The 18,265-nt window shown below is 38.5% G+C and overlaps 1 protein-coding gene and 1 pseudogene across 1 annotated transcript; both read left to right on the top strand.

Moving 5' to 3' along the window:
- Nucleotides 1-3,409: 3,409 nt before the first annotated feature.
- LOC116910257 lies at nucleotides 3,410-4,334 on the top strand (annotated as a pseudogene).
- An 11,301-nt stretch (nucleotides 4,335-15,635) lies between these two features.
- On the top strand, nucleotides 15,636-16,574 carry LOC116909863 (olfactory receptor 1468-like). Its single transcript, XM_032913591.1, has one exon. It carries the CDS (start codon nucleotides 15,636-15,638, stop codon nucleotides 16,572-16,574), a length of 939 nt encoding a protein of 312 aa, XP_032769482.1.
- Nucleotides 16,575-18,265: the final 1,691 nt, after the last annotated feature.

Here is an 18,265-nt window from a genome sequence, read left to right as displayed (position 1 = left end):
AAGGAATGGCCATTCAGAGGCTGACTCACATGTGGCCCATATATATACAGCCACCAAAACTAGATAAGATTGATGAAGCTAGAAAATGCATGCTGAAAGGGACCGGATATAGATCTCTCCTGAGAGACACATCCAGAGCATGTCCAATACAGAGGTCAATGCTAGCAGAAAACCACTGAATTGAGAATAGGACCCTCTTGGGGGAAATTAGAGGAATTATTGAAAGAGTTGAAGGAGCTTGCAACACCATAAGAACAATGCCAACCAACCAGAGCTTCCAGGGACTAAACCACTACCGAAAGACTATACATGGACTGACCCAGGGCTCCAACTGCATATGTAGCAGAGAATAGCCTTGTTGGGGCATCAGGGGAAGGGGAAGCCCTTGGTCCTGCCAATGTTGGACCCCTAATGCAGGGGATATGGGGGAGGGCAATAAGGGGGAAATATAGGGGAAATACTCATGAGGGAGGGGGAGTAGAGGGAGTGGGAGCTTATGGACAGGAAACCAGGAAGGAGAATAACCTTTGAAATGTAAGTAAAGAAATATGTCTAATAAAATTTTTTTAAAAAGTCAAAGGAAAGGATGGTGGTCCTATATCAAATACAAAAGAAAGTTAGAAGAGGGAAAGGAAAAATTAAGCAAAAATTGAGTGATTGAATTTCCGTAGAAAGATTAAATACTTAGGTTAATAAAACAATAAAAGATAAGCTTGCTATAGAAGGTAATAGGGAATAACTTCTAATTTATTAATTTAGTTAAACTTAAATAAAGACATGCTGTGTAACAATTTTGAAATTGCAAGGTTTTCTGAGACACTTCCTATGGTGTTTATAGCCAACATTCTGCTTGGTAGGGAAAAAAAACCTCAAAACCTTCTCACTGAAATCAGGAACAAAGCAAATATGTCTACTTTCACTGCTGTTACTCAATATAGCACTGGGAGTCATAGCTAGAACAATTAGAGAATTAAAGCAAAGAAAAAGCATGTATACAAAAACGTCAAAGTATCTTTATTTGAAGATAATATTTTAGAAATAAAAGAATTTAAAGACTCCACCATAAAAGCCTTAGAACATGTAAATACCTTCAGTAAGCACAGAATACAAAATTAACATTACACAAAAAGCAGTATCCCTCTTATATCACAACAACAGCTACGATGAGGAAGAACAATGATAATAAAAAATTTACAATTATCTCCAAAAATAATACATTGAAAGAAACCTTTCTGCTCTCATGATTTATGCTGGTTCTTGATGTTATATACTCAAATCTAAATATTCAGAACTAGAATCCAAAAATAAGAAAAATAACATAGCATATATCTTTCTCTGTTTGGATTACAACACTGTGTAATACTTTCTAATTTCACCCATTTATCTACAAGTTTCAAGATTTCATTTTTTTCATCTGAATAGAATTGGATGTCTGTACCATACTTTCACTGTCCATCCATCAGTTGAAGGATATCTAGCATATTTCCTTTCAATCTACAGTGACTAGAGGTGCAATAAACATGGGTAAGCAAGTATGTCTGGAATAGCATAATGATTCCGTCAGGCACATGGCAATGAGTGGTGTGGCAGGCTCAGAGGGGAGATCTATATATGTTGTAACTCTCCATAGTATTTTCTACTGTGTCTACATTAGTTTGCAATTCTACCAATAGCAAATGGGGCTCCATTTGACCCTAGAGCCTCACCAGCTTTTGTTTTCAGTTATTTTCTATAATGTTAGGGCCTGAGTGCTATAAAGTAGAAAGGGGATAAGCAGGGGGAAGACATTAACTGGGATAAGGGTAATACAGATAAGGAATAAAGGAGAGATAAATAAAATTTAGGATATTTGAAAAGCCACCAGCAAACACATATATTTCATATCTTCATTTTGGGGCTGAGATCTTTCGACATTTCTGTTTTGTCACCTTTGAGAAATGTGACTGATTCATTATCCAGTCTTGTCCATACTCACAGAATGACGTGTGTTTAGGGTGTGTTTGTGTGTGGGAAAAGGTGTCAGTGCTGGTGACTTAATCAAGAGAATGCATAGTGTTAGAGACTGAAAATGGGGACATTTCAGGCACTGTCTAAAACACTGTGATTCTTTAGAAGAGTGAAGGTTACACACTTGCAACTAAGGGGGAAGATGCAAACTGTTCTCTACTCATCTCCCCTTTTCCCATAATTCCTTAATCTGGTTGCATGAAGTGCATCATGTGATGAAGTGTTAATTATTTCCTCAAGGTCTACAGATTTTTAATAACATTTAGGCAATATCTGCATAGCAACCAGAATTTACTATAATAAAGTGGAAGCCAGGCAAGCAGAAACTTTCTTACCTAAAAAAGGAATGAGCGTGCATCTCTCCATACTTTGTTTGACTCAATTTTTGCTTTGTTTGTTTCTTTTCTTTGTAGCTGTTGCTGTTTTGATTGTATCATTTCTACCTTCCCATAAATGTAGGAAGGAGAGATTGGTGACTTTAATTTGTTTCCATTAAAGATCCCTATGGTAAATTGTTCCTAGAATGGTCCTGGGTAATTACAATGTTATAAAGAGTTATACAGGCTACAGCCTTCTCAGGGATGTAAGGCATCTAAGGTCCAGTGATGGCAGCAGAAGAATGTGAGTAGGGATGATGCAGATAAGTGGTGAGAGCAGAAGCCACTAGTTGCTGTGTCTACAAATAAAATGAAAGTTAGCAGGATGATCAATCAGAAAATATGACTCAGCCTCTGCAGAGCTGGGAACATTTAATAAAATAAGTTGATGTCTTGTCAGTTCACAAAAAAATTCAAGGGTTATGCAAGAAAATTGAGGGACACGGAGTTCAGATTCAAACCTGAATTGCTTTCATTATTCTGTGGAAAACCGGAGAGGTAGGAGAATGTGGAATCCTATGGGAAACAGCAAAGTGAAGACATGAATTTCACTTGGGGCTTTGTCATACATGAAACAAGAGGAAGATAATTAGTTAACAGTGCAACAGAAATCTATAAGTTACAGGGGCGTGCACACCTGATTTTGAAAGAGTCATCTAAGGCATTGGAAATGTGAGAAGTTTAGGATATTTATATAAAATTATAATAGTAAAGTTTAGTCACATCCTTCAAAAACATCAATATACAAAATAACATAGAACAACTTACAAATGGACAAAAACAGTCACCCAGGACAAGCATATATCAGGAAAGAGAAGCATTAGTCCATTTTGTATCTCAGAAAACATGGCTTAGAACTTTTTAGGGAAAGATGAGAAATTGAACCTCATTAAAGAAAAATTGAAAATATTAATGATAGTTAATGAACTTTCTTTTTATATATATCCTAGATATATGTTCATTTTTATCATGAATTTTAAGGGATATGAATTTTCTAATTAGGATACTGGAAAGGAAGAAAGATAATGAACAACAAAACTATTATCATACAGTTCCTCCTTTTGGGACTTCCCATCTCCCCAGAGAACCAGTACCTGTTCTATTCACTGTTCCTGGCCATGTACCTCACCACCATCCTGGGGAACTTCAGCAGCAGCAGCATCCTCATTCTCCTGGACTCGCATCACCACACACCCATGTACTTGTTTCTCAGCAACTTGTCCTTCAATGATCTCTGCTTCTCCCCTGTCAAAATGCCCAAGTTGCTGGAGAACAGGCAGAGCCAGAACACATCATTTTCCTATGCTGGCTGTCAGTCAAAAATGTACTTTTTATGGGTTTTTGGAGACCTGGAGAGCATCCTTCTTTTCCTCATGGCCTATGATCACTATGTGGCCATCTGCTTCCACTTCATTACATGAGCATCATGAGCCCCAAATAATGTGTGTGTCTGGTGGTGCTGTCCTGGGTATTTACTGTGATGTATTCTGTGTTACACACCATACTCTTGGCTAATTTGTTGTTCTATGAGGAAAACGTGATCCACCACTTTTTCTGTGACATATCTGCACTGCTCAAGTTGGACTGCTCTGACATTCATATTAATTAATTAACAATATTTACCAAGGGAGGGATAGTTAGCATCATCCCATTCTTACTCATTGTTGTGTCCTATATACAAATTGTTCTCTCCATTCTAAAGATTTCATCTGTTCATGTTTTGCACTAGATCTTCTCCAACTGTGGGTGCTACCTGTGTGCCATCTCTCTGTTCTATGGGACAATTTTTGGTCTCTTCTTATGCCCATCAGCAAGTAACTTTATGATGAAAGAAATTGCCATGACCAGGGGAATCAAATGCTGAATCATTTCATCTACAGCCTGAAGAACACAGATATGAAAGACGCCCTGATCAGATTCCTTTGCAAGAAAAAAATTTCTTTATTATGATGGCAGTGGAATTTTTACCTAAATTTAACTAGTAAATATATTGATTCTATTATAACAAAATGCACCTCTGCAATGAGACCCACATTCAAGAACATACTACATAATATTTCTATTTGCAAACAGGAGTTTTGCAAAGTTAGAGAAGGGCTCCAGAGAGACTCAGTATTGCAACACTGTGATTTGCATATGTGATTCTAAAAAGTCATTAGGTAACAGCACTATTATATCAGCTCTCCATTCCTTATATTCTTGTTGAGACTAAGATTTGGTGATGTCAGACAAATTTCTGTGATGACTGCAATATACTTTTTTCTTTTATTGGATATTTTCTCTATGTACATTTCAAATGTTATCTCCTTTCCATGCTTCCCCTCTGGCAACCCCTCATCCCATCTCCCATTCCCCCGCTTCTATGATGATGCTCCCCAACCCATCCACTAAAGTAGGGCATCTAACCTACACAAGACCAAGGGCCTCTCTTCCCGTTGATGCCTTACAAGGCCATCCTCTGCTACATATGCCTCTGGAGCCATGAGTCATTCCCTGTGTACTCTTTTGTTGCTGGTTTAGTCCCTAAGAGTGGTTCTTAGTTCAATGGTTGACTGTGAGCATCTGCCTCTGAATTTGTAATGCTCTGGCAGAGCCTCTCAGGAAACACCTATATTATGCTCCTGCCAGCATGTGCTTCTTGGCATCTGTAGGCATCTGTAGTAGTGTCTGGGTTTTATGACTGGATATGGGATGGATCCCCAGGTGAGGCAGTCTCTGAATGGCCTTTCCTTCAGTCTCTGCTCCATACTATGTTTCTGTATTTCCACCTTTGAGTATTTTGTTCCTACTTCTGAGAAGTACCAAGGTATCAAAATCCTTGACTTTCTTCTTGAGCTTCATATGGTATTCATGTGGGTATTCTGAGCTTTTGGGCTAATATCCACGTCTCAGTGAGTATCATTTGTGTTCTTTTGTGACTGAATTGCATTACTCAGGATGATATTTTCTAGTTGCATCCGTTTGCTTAAGAATTTCATGAAGTCATGGTTTTTAACAGCTCAGTAGTACTCCACTGTGTAATTGCACCACACTTTCTATATTCAGTCCTCAGTTGGAGGAGATCTGGGGTTTTTACATCTTCTGTCTATACTAAATAAAGCTGCTATGAACATAGTGGAATATGTGAAGCATTCTCCCAAGCATATGTTGTTCCATGAGTTTTTTATCTTAGCCATTCTGACTGGTGTGAGGTGGAATTTTAAACGATGTTTGGGTTTCTTCTTTAAGGGCTTCTACCTGTTTACCTGTGTTTTCCTGTATTTCTGTAAGGGAGTTATTTATGTCCTTCCTAAAGTCTTGTGGAAAGAGCTTGCAACCCTAAGAACAACAATGCCAACCAACCAGAGCTTCCAGGGACTAAACCACTACGGAAAGACTATACATGGACTGACCCAGGGCTCCACCTACATATTTAGCACAGAATAGCCTTTTTGGGGCACGAGTGGAAGGATAAGCCCTTAGTCCTGCCAAGGTTGAACCCCCAGTGCAGGGGAATATAAAGGGAGGCAGTAAGGGAGATGGATGGGGAAATACCTGTATGGGGGACAGGAAATCGGGTAAGGAAATAACATTTGAAATGTCAGTAAATAAATATATCTAATAAAAAATACTATCTAATGAAAAAAATCTTCCATCATCATTGTTAGATGTGATGGTAAATCCAAATCTTCCTTTTCCAGTGTGGTGGTGTATCCAGGATTTGCTGCAATGGGAGAACTAGGTTCTGGTGATGCCAATTAGCCTTTGTTTCTGTTAGTTATGTTCTTGTGCTTGACTCTCACCATCTGGCTATCTCTAATGCTACCTGCCCTTGCTGTATCTGACTGGAGCCTGTCTCTCCTGTGATCCTGGTTGTATCAGAACTCCACAGAGTCCAGCTGTCTCTGTGATACCGTTATCCTGAGATCCTGGGTGTGTCAGAGCCCTTGGAGTCAAACTGTTAATGGAATCCTGAAATCCTACTGTAACCAAGCTGCTAAGAACCAGTTGTATTAGAGATCCTATGAGTTAAGCTGTCTCAAAGTATTGCAGGGGTGGGTGGCGATCTAGAGACATGTGTTTTCTCCAGACACAGGTGCAAGCTGGAAGGAACCAGTGCCTCTTGCTGGGCAAAGGTTTGTGTTTCCCTTGCTCCTGTGGAGGTCCCAGTTACATTGGGTTTGAGAAAGATGTTGTGGCCTCAACTGTGATCTTCAGTATGTCAAAGCTCCAGTGCTCCTGGTTGTGTCCAATCTCCTTGGACTCAAGTTTGCTCTGTAATCCTGTGATCCTGGGCAATTCAGAGTACCTGGGAGTTGGCATCCTCTGGGTTTTGTAACACAGGAAGCAGAGCCAGCACCCCCAGGTCTGCTCTGGGTCCAGGTTCAGACCAGAAGAAACCCATGTGACTGGTTGGGCTGGCATTCCTTGTCCCTGGGTCCTGGGGAACCCAGTTAATCTGGGCATTGGAGCAGATGTTGTGGCCTCTCCTATAATCCTGAGCATTTCAAAGCACCTAGGATTCGAGCTTCCTCTGTGTGTTTATTATTCTCTCATACAATATATCCCAAGTGCACCCTCTCTTCCTTTAACTCCTTCAACTCTCCACAACTTCCCACTCCCAAAGATCCACTGAACCTCTTTTTTCCTTCAGAAAAGAGCAGAGTCTCATGAATACAAACAAAACACAGCATAACAAAGTGCAATAAATCTATATTCAATCCCTCATATCAAGACTGGATGAGGCAACTCAAGAGGAAGAAAAGGGTCCCAAGGGCAGGTAAAGGAGTCAAAGACACCCCCATTCCCACTGTTAGGAGTCCCATAGAAACCGAAGCTACACAACCATAGCATGTATGCAGAGCGCTTAGTGCAGACAAATGCGGGCTCTTTGATTGCTGCTTCAGTTTCTGGGAATCCCTGTATCCAGGCTTAGTTGTTTCTGTGTGCTGTGTTCTCCTGGTGTCTTCTAAAGTTCTGCCTCCTATAATCTTTCCTCCCCATGTTCTCAAGGGTTCCCTGAGCTCCACCTCATTTGCATCTGCTGCCATCAGCTAGCAGCAAAGGTCTCTCTGGTAATAATAGGTCTAGGCACCAACCTATCAGTATAGCAGAATATGATTAGGAATAATTTTACTGACTTTATTTTGGTCATTTGTATTTGATTCTATCCAAGGTCTCTGAGTTATCCAGTTTTTTGTTTCTGGCTATCCAAGGAATGACAGGCAAAAGCTTCCTCTCAGTGGATAGGAGCTAAAGTTATACCAGTCATTAGTATGTCATTCCCCTAAGCTCTGAGACATATCACCTCAGCACATCTTGTAGTCAGGACTGGTATAGGTTTTATGGCTCACTTGGTGACCCAGTTCCAGCACTAGAACCCTTGGCTGGAAGGGTAACAGATGATGGGTGGCTAAAGCATCATGCCCTTCATTGTAGGGCCCGTGCCAGCAGTGAGTGGGTTCCAGAGAAGATGTAAGGAACAGACAAGGAGAGGGATGAGTCAGACACCAAGACTAGGACGCTTTGCGACTTCTGGCTGACTAGCAATCTGAAATTTCCTTTATTCATCCAGATTTAAAAACATTTGTGATTTCAAAAGATACAGTCCTGGGAATACTTACACTTCTAGGATACCCAGGATTACAGGTTAAACATAAGTTAATAAAAATATGTATTAATATAAACCCTGTGTCCCTGTTCCTAAAATTTTACAAATCATTTTAGCTTAAGCAACCAAACAAGCATGTAATACCTTGTTCTCAAGCCGGCAGCACTTTGCAGTTTTAGGATGTTTACAAGGAGAATAAATAGACCCCGAATTGATCTAGGCAAATTGCCCTGCATTAAGATGTTACTATCTTTTAATGCTCAACCATATTACTTACAGATTTGTGTAAGCCTTGTAATTCAGGTCTAGGAACATTGCAGTTGTTACTTATAATTTTATGAGTTTGTTCAATAAAGGAATATTTTGTTTCTATATTAATTAATATTACAAAAACCTGGTATAACCAATTTTTTCAAGAATGACAAATCTTAATACATCTTCTTCTTCTTACATTCTTTTACACCAATTACACATGTGATTATATTATCTTACTCTTTCTAGTTTTTGTTGCAGTGTTCTTATAAGTGTTTTGGTATATATGGCTTAGATAACCTATTATCTTCTAGATTATAATTCTAAGAAATTATAAATATATTAATATAAGAGTTCTTGACCTAGATCTGTTGTCGCTTCTCCTGTCCTGCTGAATCTCCTCAGCCTTCTCTGAGTTGAAACTATTCTTTTTTTTATCCTTATTAATTGAGTATTTCCCATTTCCATTTCGATTGTTATTCCCTTTCCCGGTTTCTGGACCAACATCCCCCTAAGCCAACCCCCTCCCCTTATATATAGGTGTTCCCCTCCCCATTCTCCCCCCATTATGGCCCTTCCCCCAACAATAATGTTCACTAGGTGCTCCGTCTTGGCAGGACCAAGGGCTTCCCCTTCCACTGGTGCTCTTACTAGGCTATTCATTGCTACCTATGAGGTTGGAGCCCAGGGTCAGTCCATGTATAGTCTTTGGGTAGTGGCTTAGTCCCTGGAAGCTCTGGTTGGTTGGCATTGTTGTTCATATGGGGTCTCAAGCCCCTTGAAGCTCTTTCAGTCCTTTCTCTGATTCCTTCAACGGGGGTCCCGTTCTCAGTTCAGTGGTTTGCTGCTAGCATTCGCCTATGTATTTGCTGTATTCTGGCTGTGTCTCTCAGGAGAGATCTACATCCGGTTCCTGTCAGCCTGCACTTCTTTGCTTCATCCATCTTATCTAATTGGGTGGCTGTATATGTATGGGCCACATGTGGGCAGGCTCTGAAATGCCCTTCAGCCTCTGTTCTAAACTTTGCCTCCCTATTCCCTGCCAAGGGTATTCTTGTTCCCTTTAAAGAAGGAGTGAAGCATCTGCATTTTGGTCATCCTTCTTGAGTTTCATGTGTTCTGTGCATCTAGGGTAATTAAAGCATTTGGGTTAATAGCCACTTATCAATGAGTGAATACCATGTGTGTTTTTCTGTGATTGGGTTACCTCACTCAGGATGATATTTTCCAGTTCCATTCATTTGCCTATGAATTTCATAAAGCCATAGATTTTGATACCTGAGTAATATTCCATTGTGTAGATGTACCACAATTTCTGTATCCATTCCTCTGTTGAAGGGCTTCTGGGTTCTTTCCAGCTTCTGGCTATTATAAATAAGGCTGCTATGAACATAGTGGAGCATGTGTCTATGTTATATGTTGGAGCATCTTTTGGGTATATGCCCAAGAGAGGTATAACTGGGACCTCAGGTAGTTCAATGTCCAATTTTCTGAGGAACCTCCAGACTGATTTCCAGAATGGTTGTACCAGTGTGCAATCCCACCAAAAATGGAGGAGTGTTCCTCTTTCTCCACATCCTCGCCAGCATTTGCTGTCACCTCAGTTTTTGACCTTAGATAATCTCACTGGTGTGAGGTGAAATCTCAGGGTTGTTTTGATTTGCATTTCCCTTATGACTAAAGATGTTGAACATTTCTTTAGGTGTTTCTCAGCCATTCAGCATTCCTCAGCTGTGAATTCTTTGTTTAGCTCTGAACCCCATTTTTAATAGGGTTATTTGTCTCCCTGCAGTCTAACTTCTTGAGTTCTTTGCATATTTTGGATATAAGCCCTCTATCAGTTGTAGAATTGGTAAAGATCTTTTCCCAATCGGTTGGTTGCCATTTTGTCCTAACAACAGTGTCCTTTGCCTTACAGAAGCTTTGCAGTTTCATGAGATCCCATTTGTCGATTCTTGATCTTAGAGCATAAGCCATTGCTGTTTTGTTCAGAAAATTTTCTCCAGTGCCCATGTGTTCGAGATGCTTCCCCACTTTTTCTTCTATTAGTTTGAGTGTATCTGGTTTGATGTGGAGGTCCTTGATCCACTTGGACTTAAGCTTTGTACAGGGTGATAAGCATGGATCCATTGGCATTCTTCTACATGCTGACCTCCAGTAGAATCAGCACAATCTGCTGAAAATGCTATCGTTTTTCCATTGGATGGTTTTGGCTCCTTTGTCAAAAATCAAGTGACCATTGGTGTTTCGGTTCATTTCTGGATCTTCAATTCTATTCCACTGGTCTATCTGTCTGTCTCTGTACCAATATCATGCAGTTTTTATCACTATTGCTCTGTAATACTACTTGAGTTCAGGGATAGAGATTCCCCAGAAGTCCTTTTATTGTTGAGGATAGTTTTAGCTATCCTGGGTTTTTTGTTATTCCGGATGAATTTGCAAATTGTTCTGTCTAACTCTTTGAAGAATTGGATTGGTATTGTGATGGGGCTTGCATTGAATCTGTAGATCGCTTTTGGTAAAATGGCCATTTTTACTATATTAATCCTACCAATCCATGAGCATGGGAGATCTTTCCATCTTCTGAGGTCTCCTTCAATTTCTTTCTTCACAGGCTTGAAGTTCTTATTTTACAGATCTTTTACTTGCTTTGTTAAAGTCACACCGAGGTATTTTATATTATTTGGGACTATTATGAAGGATGTCGTTTCCCTAATTTCTTTCTCGGCTTGTTTCTCTTTTGTGTAGAGGAAGGCTTCTGATTCATAAGGCTTAGTATTCATAATATAGAAACTACATTAATTTAGAAAAATGGAAGTAGTATGTTCACTAGTGTCAATAATCCCTCCATCCACAACTAATTAGCAATGTTTACTGTATCATTTATGACAGATAAACAACAGCAAGCATGTTTGAAAAGTCTGCTTCTATTGCCTCTACTTTCTTAGGGTTTATTAGTCTAAGTTGTTTATTTGACTTTATTTAACTTTATGAGTGGTGCCTATTGAGAAGCTTATCCATTTCTTTTAGTGTTTTACATGTTATGCAGTACCGGTGCTGTAAGTATGAGCTAATAATACTTTGTGTTTCCTCAAAATCTATTTTTCTATCCCACTTCTTATTTTGTAAGTTTAGATGTTCTCTCTATATCTTCTAATTAGTTCAGATAAGGGCTTGTCTATCTTGTTGGTTATCTCAAAGAACCAACTCTGTTTCATTGATTCATTGTATTGTTCTGTACATTTGTTTTTTATTTCAACCTTCAGTTGATTATTTTTTTCTGTGTGTGTGTTTGCTTCATTTTCTTCTAACAGATTCATGGATCCCAGATATTGTCACAAAATAACATGAACATGAACTCTGCTATTAGACAGTACTATAAGAAATATTATTAACAAGCAATATATGATTGTTCTAAACAAACAGAATAGGCAACACTGTGTCTAAATTTTGGAACATATCCTTAGACCCCTCTTACTATTTACACAACCTAAAAAAGATTGATAATAGCCCTATAAAGGTTAGATCATTATGGATCAAGATCCCCTGGGGTTTTAAGTTTGTGTTATTATATTCAGAACTTTACTGTACAGATGTGTTCCATGTCCAGAAAGTTATCCTGAATGAAGGAGTTTTAAAAATGACTTATGGCCTTGTGATCAATGGTAATCTAATATAACATGGAAATATACAGTAATTTCACATATATGGAGAGGGGTTAGATACTGGTGGTACTATGTACAATTAGTGTTTTCATGGGGAGGTAGGCAAAATGAGTGAACAGGCATTGGATCATAGACTTATTTTTTATTAGCATGAGGAAACATTAAATATGCCATTTCTCCTTTCCTTATTTCTGTCTTTTTCACATATTGGCACACATTGAACACAGAATGATGAAGTTTACATTTTTCAAAAACATTATATATTTGCCCTAAGTCCTCTTGCAGGTAGTCAGTCATGTAGAATTTAGATGATGTCCTTGGAAGCATCCTAGTTTGTGTGGTTTTATGCAGTCTCATTTGCTCCAAACTACTGCATGATGAGCTGGATAGATGGCTCAGCAGATAAAGACTAAACTCACAACCAAAATATAACAATTATTCATGGCTTCTAGTGCAAAATTTGTTGGTTGACATTAACAATTAGAATAGTTCCTGCAAATGGAGAGTGGTTTTCAGTCACTCTTCTTCCCTTTTCCTGATAATGAAGTGAGCTCCAGTCAAGTGGAAGCCCTATTCATGACCTGAGCATGGAGTGCATATGTATCTTTCCAGGAATATTTTTGCCTTCTTATTGGAGCTATTTTTTAATTAGAAATCTTTGTCATTGTCTTAAATTTTAGGTTCTCTTAAGTATAGGAAATAGTGATCCGTGAATATAATTGGTCTCTACTAGAGATCCCTTGGGTAACCTGTCCTAGAATGGTCCTAGGTAATTACTATGAACATAATGATTTATTCAGGACCTGGAGTCCTCTGGGATGCTGGTCACCAAAGGGCCATGGATGTCAGCAAGAGTAGGGTATGAATAGAAGTGGTCCAAATAGTCCACAAGTACCTGGACTGGAGTTCCTATACCTTCAAATAAAATAAAGATCAGCAAAATTATGAACCACAATCTTTGACTCAGTTTCATCCAAGCTGTGTGCAATTGGGGAAATAAGCTGTCCATTGAAATACCTGCACTGTGTATGACAATTTTTCAGGTATGATAACTTTCTTCTTTTCTTTGTATCCCATAACTTCAACACACTATTCTAGTATTTGTTTCATGGTCATTATGTAACCCCTTTCATGTTGATTAATTCATAGAAATTACTCATTATACAATTTTCTGTCATTATCCTACCATTTGAACACAGGAGCAGCCCTGCAAGATGAAGTTCAGTAATAAAATACTCACGAATTATTTAATTTACCTTAACATGTGCGGGTCTTAACAAACTCAGAGAAGGCATAAAGTGCACTGGCCCATCAGTTGTAACAGTTGGTTTTGATTTTTCTAGCTTCTGAACTTTCAGCACATACTATTCACTTATAGAAGAAGCAGAAACTGGGCATCGAGGAATATGTCTGTCAGGTCAGTGATCGGGTATCAGAGGTAGCAATGATGCATGTTTGAGGCAATTCTGAGACACATGAAGAGTCTATCTTTTTAAATAGCACATGATTTATTCCTACAATGTTTCTAAATGTGACACCTCTGAAATCAGCTGCATTAAACATTAGAATTCTGTGAATTTGCCAACAGTCAAACTAGCTTGTAGTATTTCAGAGAAAGTTCCTTAGATCACTTGAAGTTTCTTTTGTTTTGAAAGCTTTGAGAAATGTGATAGGTTTATTAGGAACTGTTGTCCACAATCAAAAGTTTTTGCACCTGTGTGTGTATTTGTTTCTGTTTGTTGTGTATGTGTCCATGCATGTGATGTAGGATACAGACTGTCCAGTGTTAGAGACTGAAAATTGTTCCAACTGAAGAAATTGCTGAGAAGAGTAGAGGTTATAGACTTGTATCTAAGGAAGAAGAGGCAACATTGTTCTACACTCAATTGTCTTTGTCCCTAATTCCTTCAGCTGAATGCATAAGCTTACCATGTTATGAAGTAGTAGTTACCTTAATTAAAGTCTATACATTTTATTGACATTTAGAGGATGTCTGCATAGCAACTAGGATTTTTCCAAATGGGTATCAGGACAAAGCTTTTTAATGCGTCAATTCACATTCAAATATATAAAATCTGATGAAATAACCCAAGTGAAAATTCCAAAGCAATTTGTTGTTTATTTCCTTATAATTCATAAAACTTTTCATCTTCTTTGTATTCTGCAGCAATATCAATGATATTTTGTGGATTGACATATATGTATATGATGTTTGATTATCAGTATTACTGAGGAGTGATAGAAATGATTAACCCTAACATTACAGAAATATATTAGATCTCTGACAATCATCATAGAGTTTGAAATTTAATGCTGACTATTCAAATCTGTCTATGTGCATGTGAATTTTTCTACTTTTGAAATTAAGTAAATATGCATCAGTTTGAGCAACAAGTAACAAATATTCACTAGTCAAATTTATGCATCATTACAAGTTTGGGCCCTACTTGGTAATTGAGAATGTAAACAACAAAACAAAATGAGAGCATATATGACCTTTCCAGCATATAGTTTACATTTGAAGGGCATAGAGTAAAGTAGCGGTCAAATATTAAGTTCATAGAATGATATGTATAGGATGTTTGTGATCATGGCTGAATGTATCAGTATGTGAGGACAGTTAATTTAGCTGAGTATATGGTAAGCAATATCACTAACTTATGAATGAGGATGAACCAGGTGAAGGGAAACTGAAGGGAGGAAATGATAAGTCAGAGAAGGAGCAATTCTAAAATGTCAGAGATGAAGAGTCCTAACCTCATCATTGATGTAAAGGAAAATGCAAGTGTTACTGTGAGACCATGTGGGACATATCACTGGCACCTGTGAGATAATTCATGTCCTTGGAAGCAGCATTGTCCTTATCCTCAGAGCAATAGAGGCAATCTTAAAATTAAATCAGAAAAATATTATGGAACTACCTGTTAGAATGGAACAGTGTAAATGAAGAAGCATCTAGAGACATGATAACACGGATATAACTGAGTATACTTCTCCATCATATATAGATATAATCACACAGAAAGGAATGCATAAAAGAGAAGAATGCAGGAAGGCTCTGGATAGTGTATAACATATAAGATAAAATGAATGGATCTATACTCAAAGATTTCTGACTGAATCCTGATTCTTTTAACTATATTATGGCAGACTGGAAAGGGAGGAGAGTGAGAAATTCTTTGGGAGACAATAAAGTGAAGACATGTACTTTACTTGTGGTTGTGAGATTCTGATGCCTGTCATAAAAGCAATGGAAAGGAAATGATTAGGTAACAATGGAGTGGATATCGACATGCTATAGAGAAGTGGATGTATGAGTTTGAATGGTTATTTAATGCATTAGAGTATAAGAAGTTCTCCTGAAATTCATATGAAATTATGATGACAAAGTTTAAGTACATTCTTCAGGAACATCAGTATAAAACAGAACAAATTGCAAGTGAACAAACAACAGTCAACCAGGACAAGCATATATCAGGAGGGAGAAGCACTAGACCATTTTGCATCTCAGTAGAAACAGCATAGAAATGTCTAAAAAGGTGAGAGATATAATCAATCTCTTAATGATAAGTAAAGAAAAATCATTAATGATTGTAATGATTACAAATATTTGGAATTTTGAGATTATAATCACTATGACTGTCAAATGCATTGCTATAAAAATATTTCTTGGATATATGTTCATTTTATTTTAAAGTTGTCAGTGATCCTGATATTTTCTCATTAGAATACTGGAGGATAAGGATGATAAGAAACAACCAAACTGTCATCTCCCAGTTCCTTCTCCTGGGCCTACCAACATCCCCAGAGCAACATCATCTGTTCTATGCCCTGTTCCTGGCCATGTACCTCACCACCATCATGGGAAACTCCATCATCATCATACTCATTCTTCTGGACTCCCATCTCCACACACCCATGTATATGTTTCTTGGCAACTTGTCTTTCTCTGATCTCTGCTTTTCCTCTGTCACCATCCCCATGATGCTGCAGAACATGCAGAGCCAAGACACATCCATTTCCTACCCTGGCTGTCTGACACAAATGTACTTTTACATGGTTTTTGCAAACCTGGAGAACTTTCTTCTTATGGTCATGGCTTATGACCGCTATGTGGCTATATGTTTTCCCCTTCGTTATACCAGTATCATGAATCCCATTCTCTGTGTTTGTCTGGTGTTTATGTCCTGGGTAATTTGCATGCTGAGTTCCTTATTGCACACTCTACTCGTTGTTAAATTGTCATTCTGTGAGGACAATATAATCCCCCACTTTTTCTGTGACATATCTGCCCTGCTCAAGTTGGCCTGCTCTGACATTCATATTAATGAACTATTGATATTTTACTTGGGAGGAACAAGTATTGTCATCCCATTCTTACTCATTGTTGTATCCTATACACAAATTGTCTGGTCCATTCTAAGTGTTTCATCTACTCGGGCCATCCACAAGGTCTTCTCTACTTGTGGCTCCCACCTGTCTGTGGTCTCACTGTTCTATGGAACAATTATTGGTCTCTACTTATGTCCATCAGCTAACAACTCTACTGTGAAGAAGATTGCCATGACTATGATGTACACTTTGGTGACTCCGATGCTGAACCCCTTCATCTACAGCCTGAGGAACAGAGATATGAAAGAGGCACTGATAAAAGTCCTTTACAAGAAGAAAATCTCTTTATAATGGCAACCCTGGTTTTTATACTTAAACTTATCTAATAACTATATTGATATTAATATTACATAATATATCCCTATAATTCGACATACTAGATAATATTTCCATTTACCAAAGGATGTTTTACAAGTAGCTCAGTTAGGGAAAGAGACCTTAACAGCCCAGTGAATCCATATCCTGTCTTGCATAGGTGATTCTAGAAAGGCATTAGGTAATAGGTCCTGTTGTATCAAATTCCCATTTCTTACATTCTATTTCTTTTTTATTGGATATTTTATTTATTTACATTTCAAATGATATCCCCTCTCCCAGTTTCCCATCCAGAAATCGTCCATCCCATCCCCTTCCTCCTGCAGCATGAGGGTGCTCTCCCACTCACCTGCCCACTCCCTCCCATCTCCCCACTGTAGCATTCCCCTTCACTGGGGAATTAAGCCTTCACAGGACCAAGTGCTTCTCCTCCCATTGATGCCAGACAAGGGATCTACTACATATGCAGCTGAAACCAAAGGTTGCTCCATGGGCACTCTTTGGTTGGTGGTTTAATTGCAGGGAGCTCTATGGTGTCCAGTTGGTTTGTATTGTTGTTCGACCAATGGGGTTGAAAAACCTTCATCTACCTCAGTGTTTCTCAATTAGTGCACTGGGGGCCCCACTCTCAGTCCAATGGTTGGCTGTGATCATCCACCTCTGTATTTTTCAGGCTCTGGCAGAGCCTCTCAGGAGACAGGTATATCAGGTTCCTGTCAGCATGCATTCACAATAGTGACTAGGTTATTGACTATATGTGGAATGGATCCTTTTATGTGGCAGTCTCTGGATGGCATTTCCTTCAGTCTCTGCTCTATACTTTATCTCCATATTTCCTCCTGTGAGTATTTTGTTCCTCCTTCTGAGAAGGACTGAGGCATTCATACCTTTGTCTTTCATCTTCTTGAGGTTCATCTATTCTGTAAATTGTATCTTGGGTATTCCAAGCTTCTGGGCTAATATTCACTTATCATATATGTTCTTTTCTGATTGGGTTACCTCATTGAGGATGATATTTTCTAGTTCCATTCATTTGTCTAAAAATTTCATGAAGATACTATTTTTAATAGCTAAGTTGTAATCCTTTGTGTAAATGTACCACATTTTCTGTATCCATTCCTCTGTTTAAGGACATATGAGTTCTTTGCAATTTCTGGCTATTATAAATAAGGTGCTATGGAAATCAGTCTGGAGGTTCCTCAGAAAATTGGACATAGTACTACCTAAGGGCCCAGCTATACCTCTTGTGGGCATATACCCAAAAAATGCTTCAACACATAATAAGGACATATGCTTCACTATGTTCACAATGTATTTCTTAATTGAGAAAGGATTTTTCTCACATACAATGCAAACCAACCAGAGTTTCCCCTTGGTCCCCTATTCCTAGCCAACACCCAGATTCCATTTCCCCCAAATCAATTACCTCTACATGTTTACTTTAGAAAAGAACAGCCCTCCAAGAGATAACAGCAAAACTTGACAAAACAAAAAACAATAATACAAGGTGAAAGTCTTTATATTAGCCTTGACAAAACAAGTCAAATGGAAGAAAAGGGTTACAAAGATCAAGCAAAAGAATCAAAGACAAACACTGTTTGGAGTCCTACAAAACACCAAGCTAGCAGCCCTAACATATACTCAAAGCCCCGGCACAGACCCATGCA

The sequence above is a fragment of the Rattus rattus genome, chromosome 9 (genome assembly GCF_011064425.1).
Source record: "Rattus rattus isolate New Zealand chromosome 9, Rrattus_CSIRO_v1, whole genome shotgun sequence".
Taxonomy (NCBI): Eukaryota; Metazoa; Chordata; class Mammalia; order Rodentia; family Muridae; genus Rattus; species Rattus rattus.
Note: the sequence above shows the minus strand (reverse complement) of the source record. Positions and strands in the feature narration are given on the sequence as shown.

Bases quoted from the DNA above. Each gene is read 5' to 3' on its own strand.
- LOC116909863 (XM_032913591.1), top strand. From the start codon at position 15,636: ATGATAAGAAACAACCAAACTGTCATCTCCCAGTTCCTTCTCCTGGGC.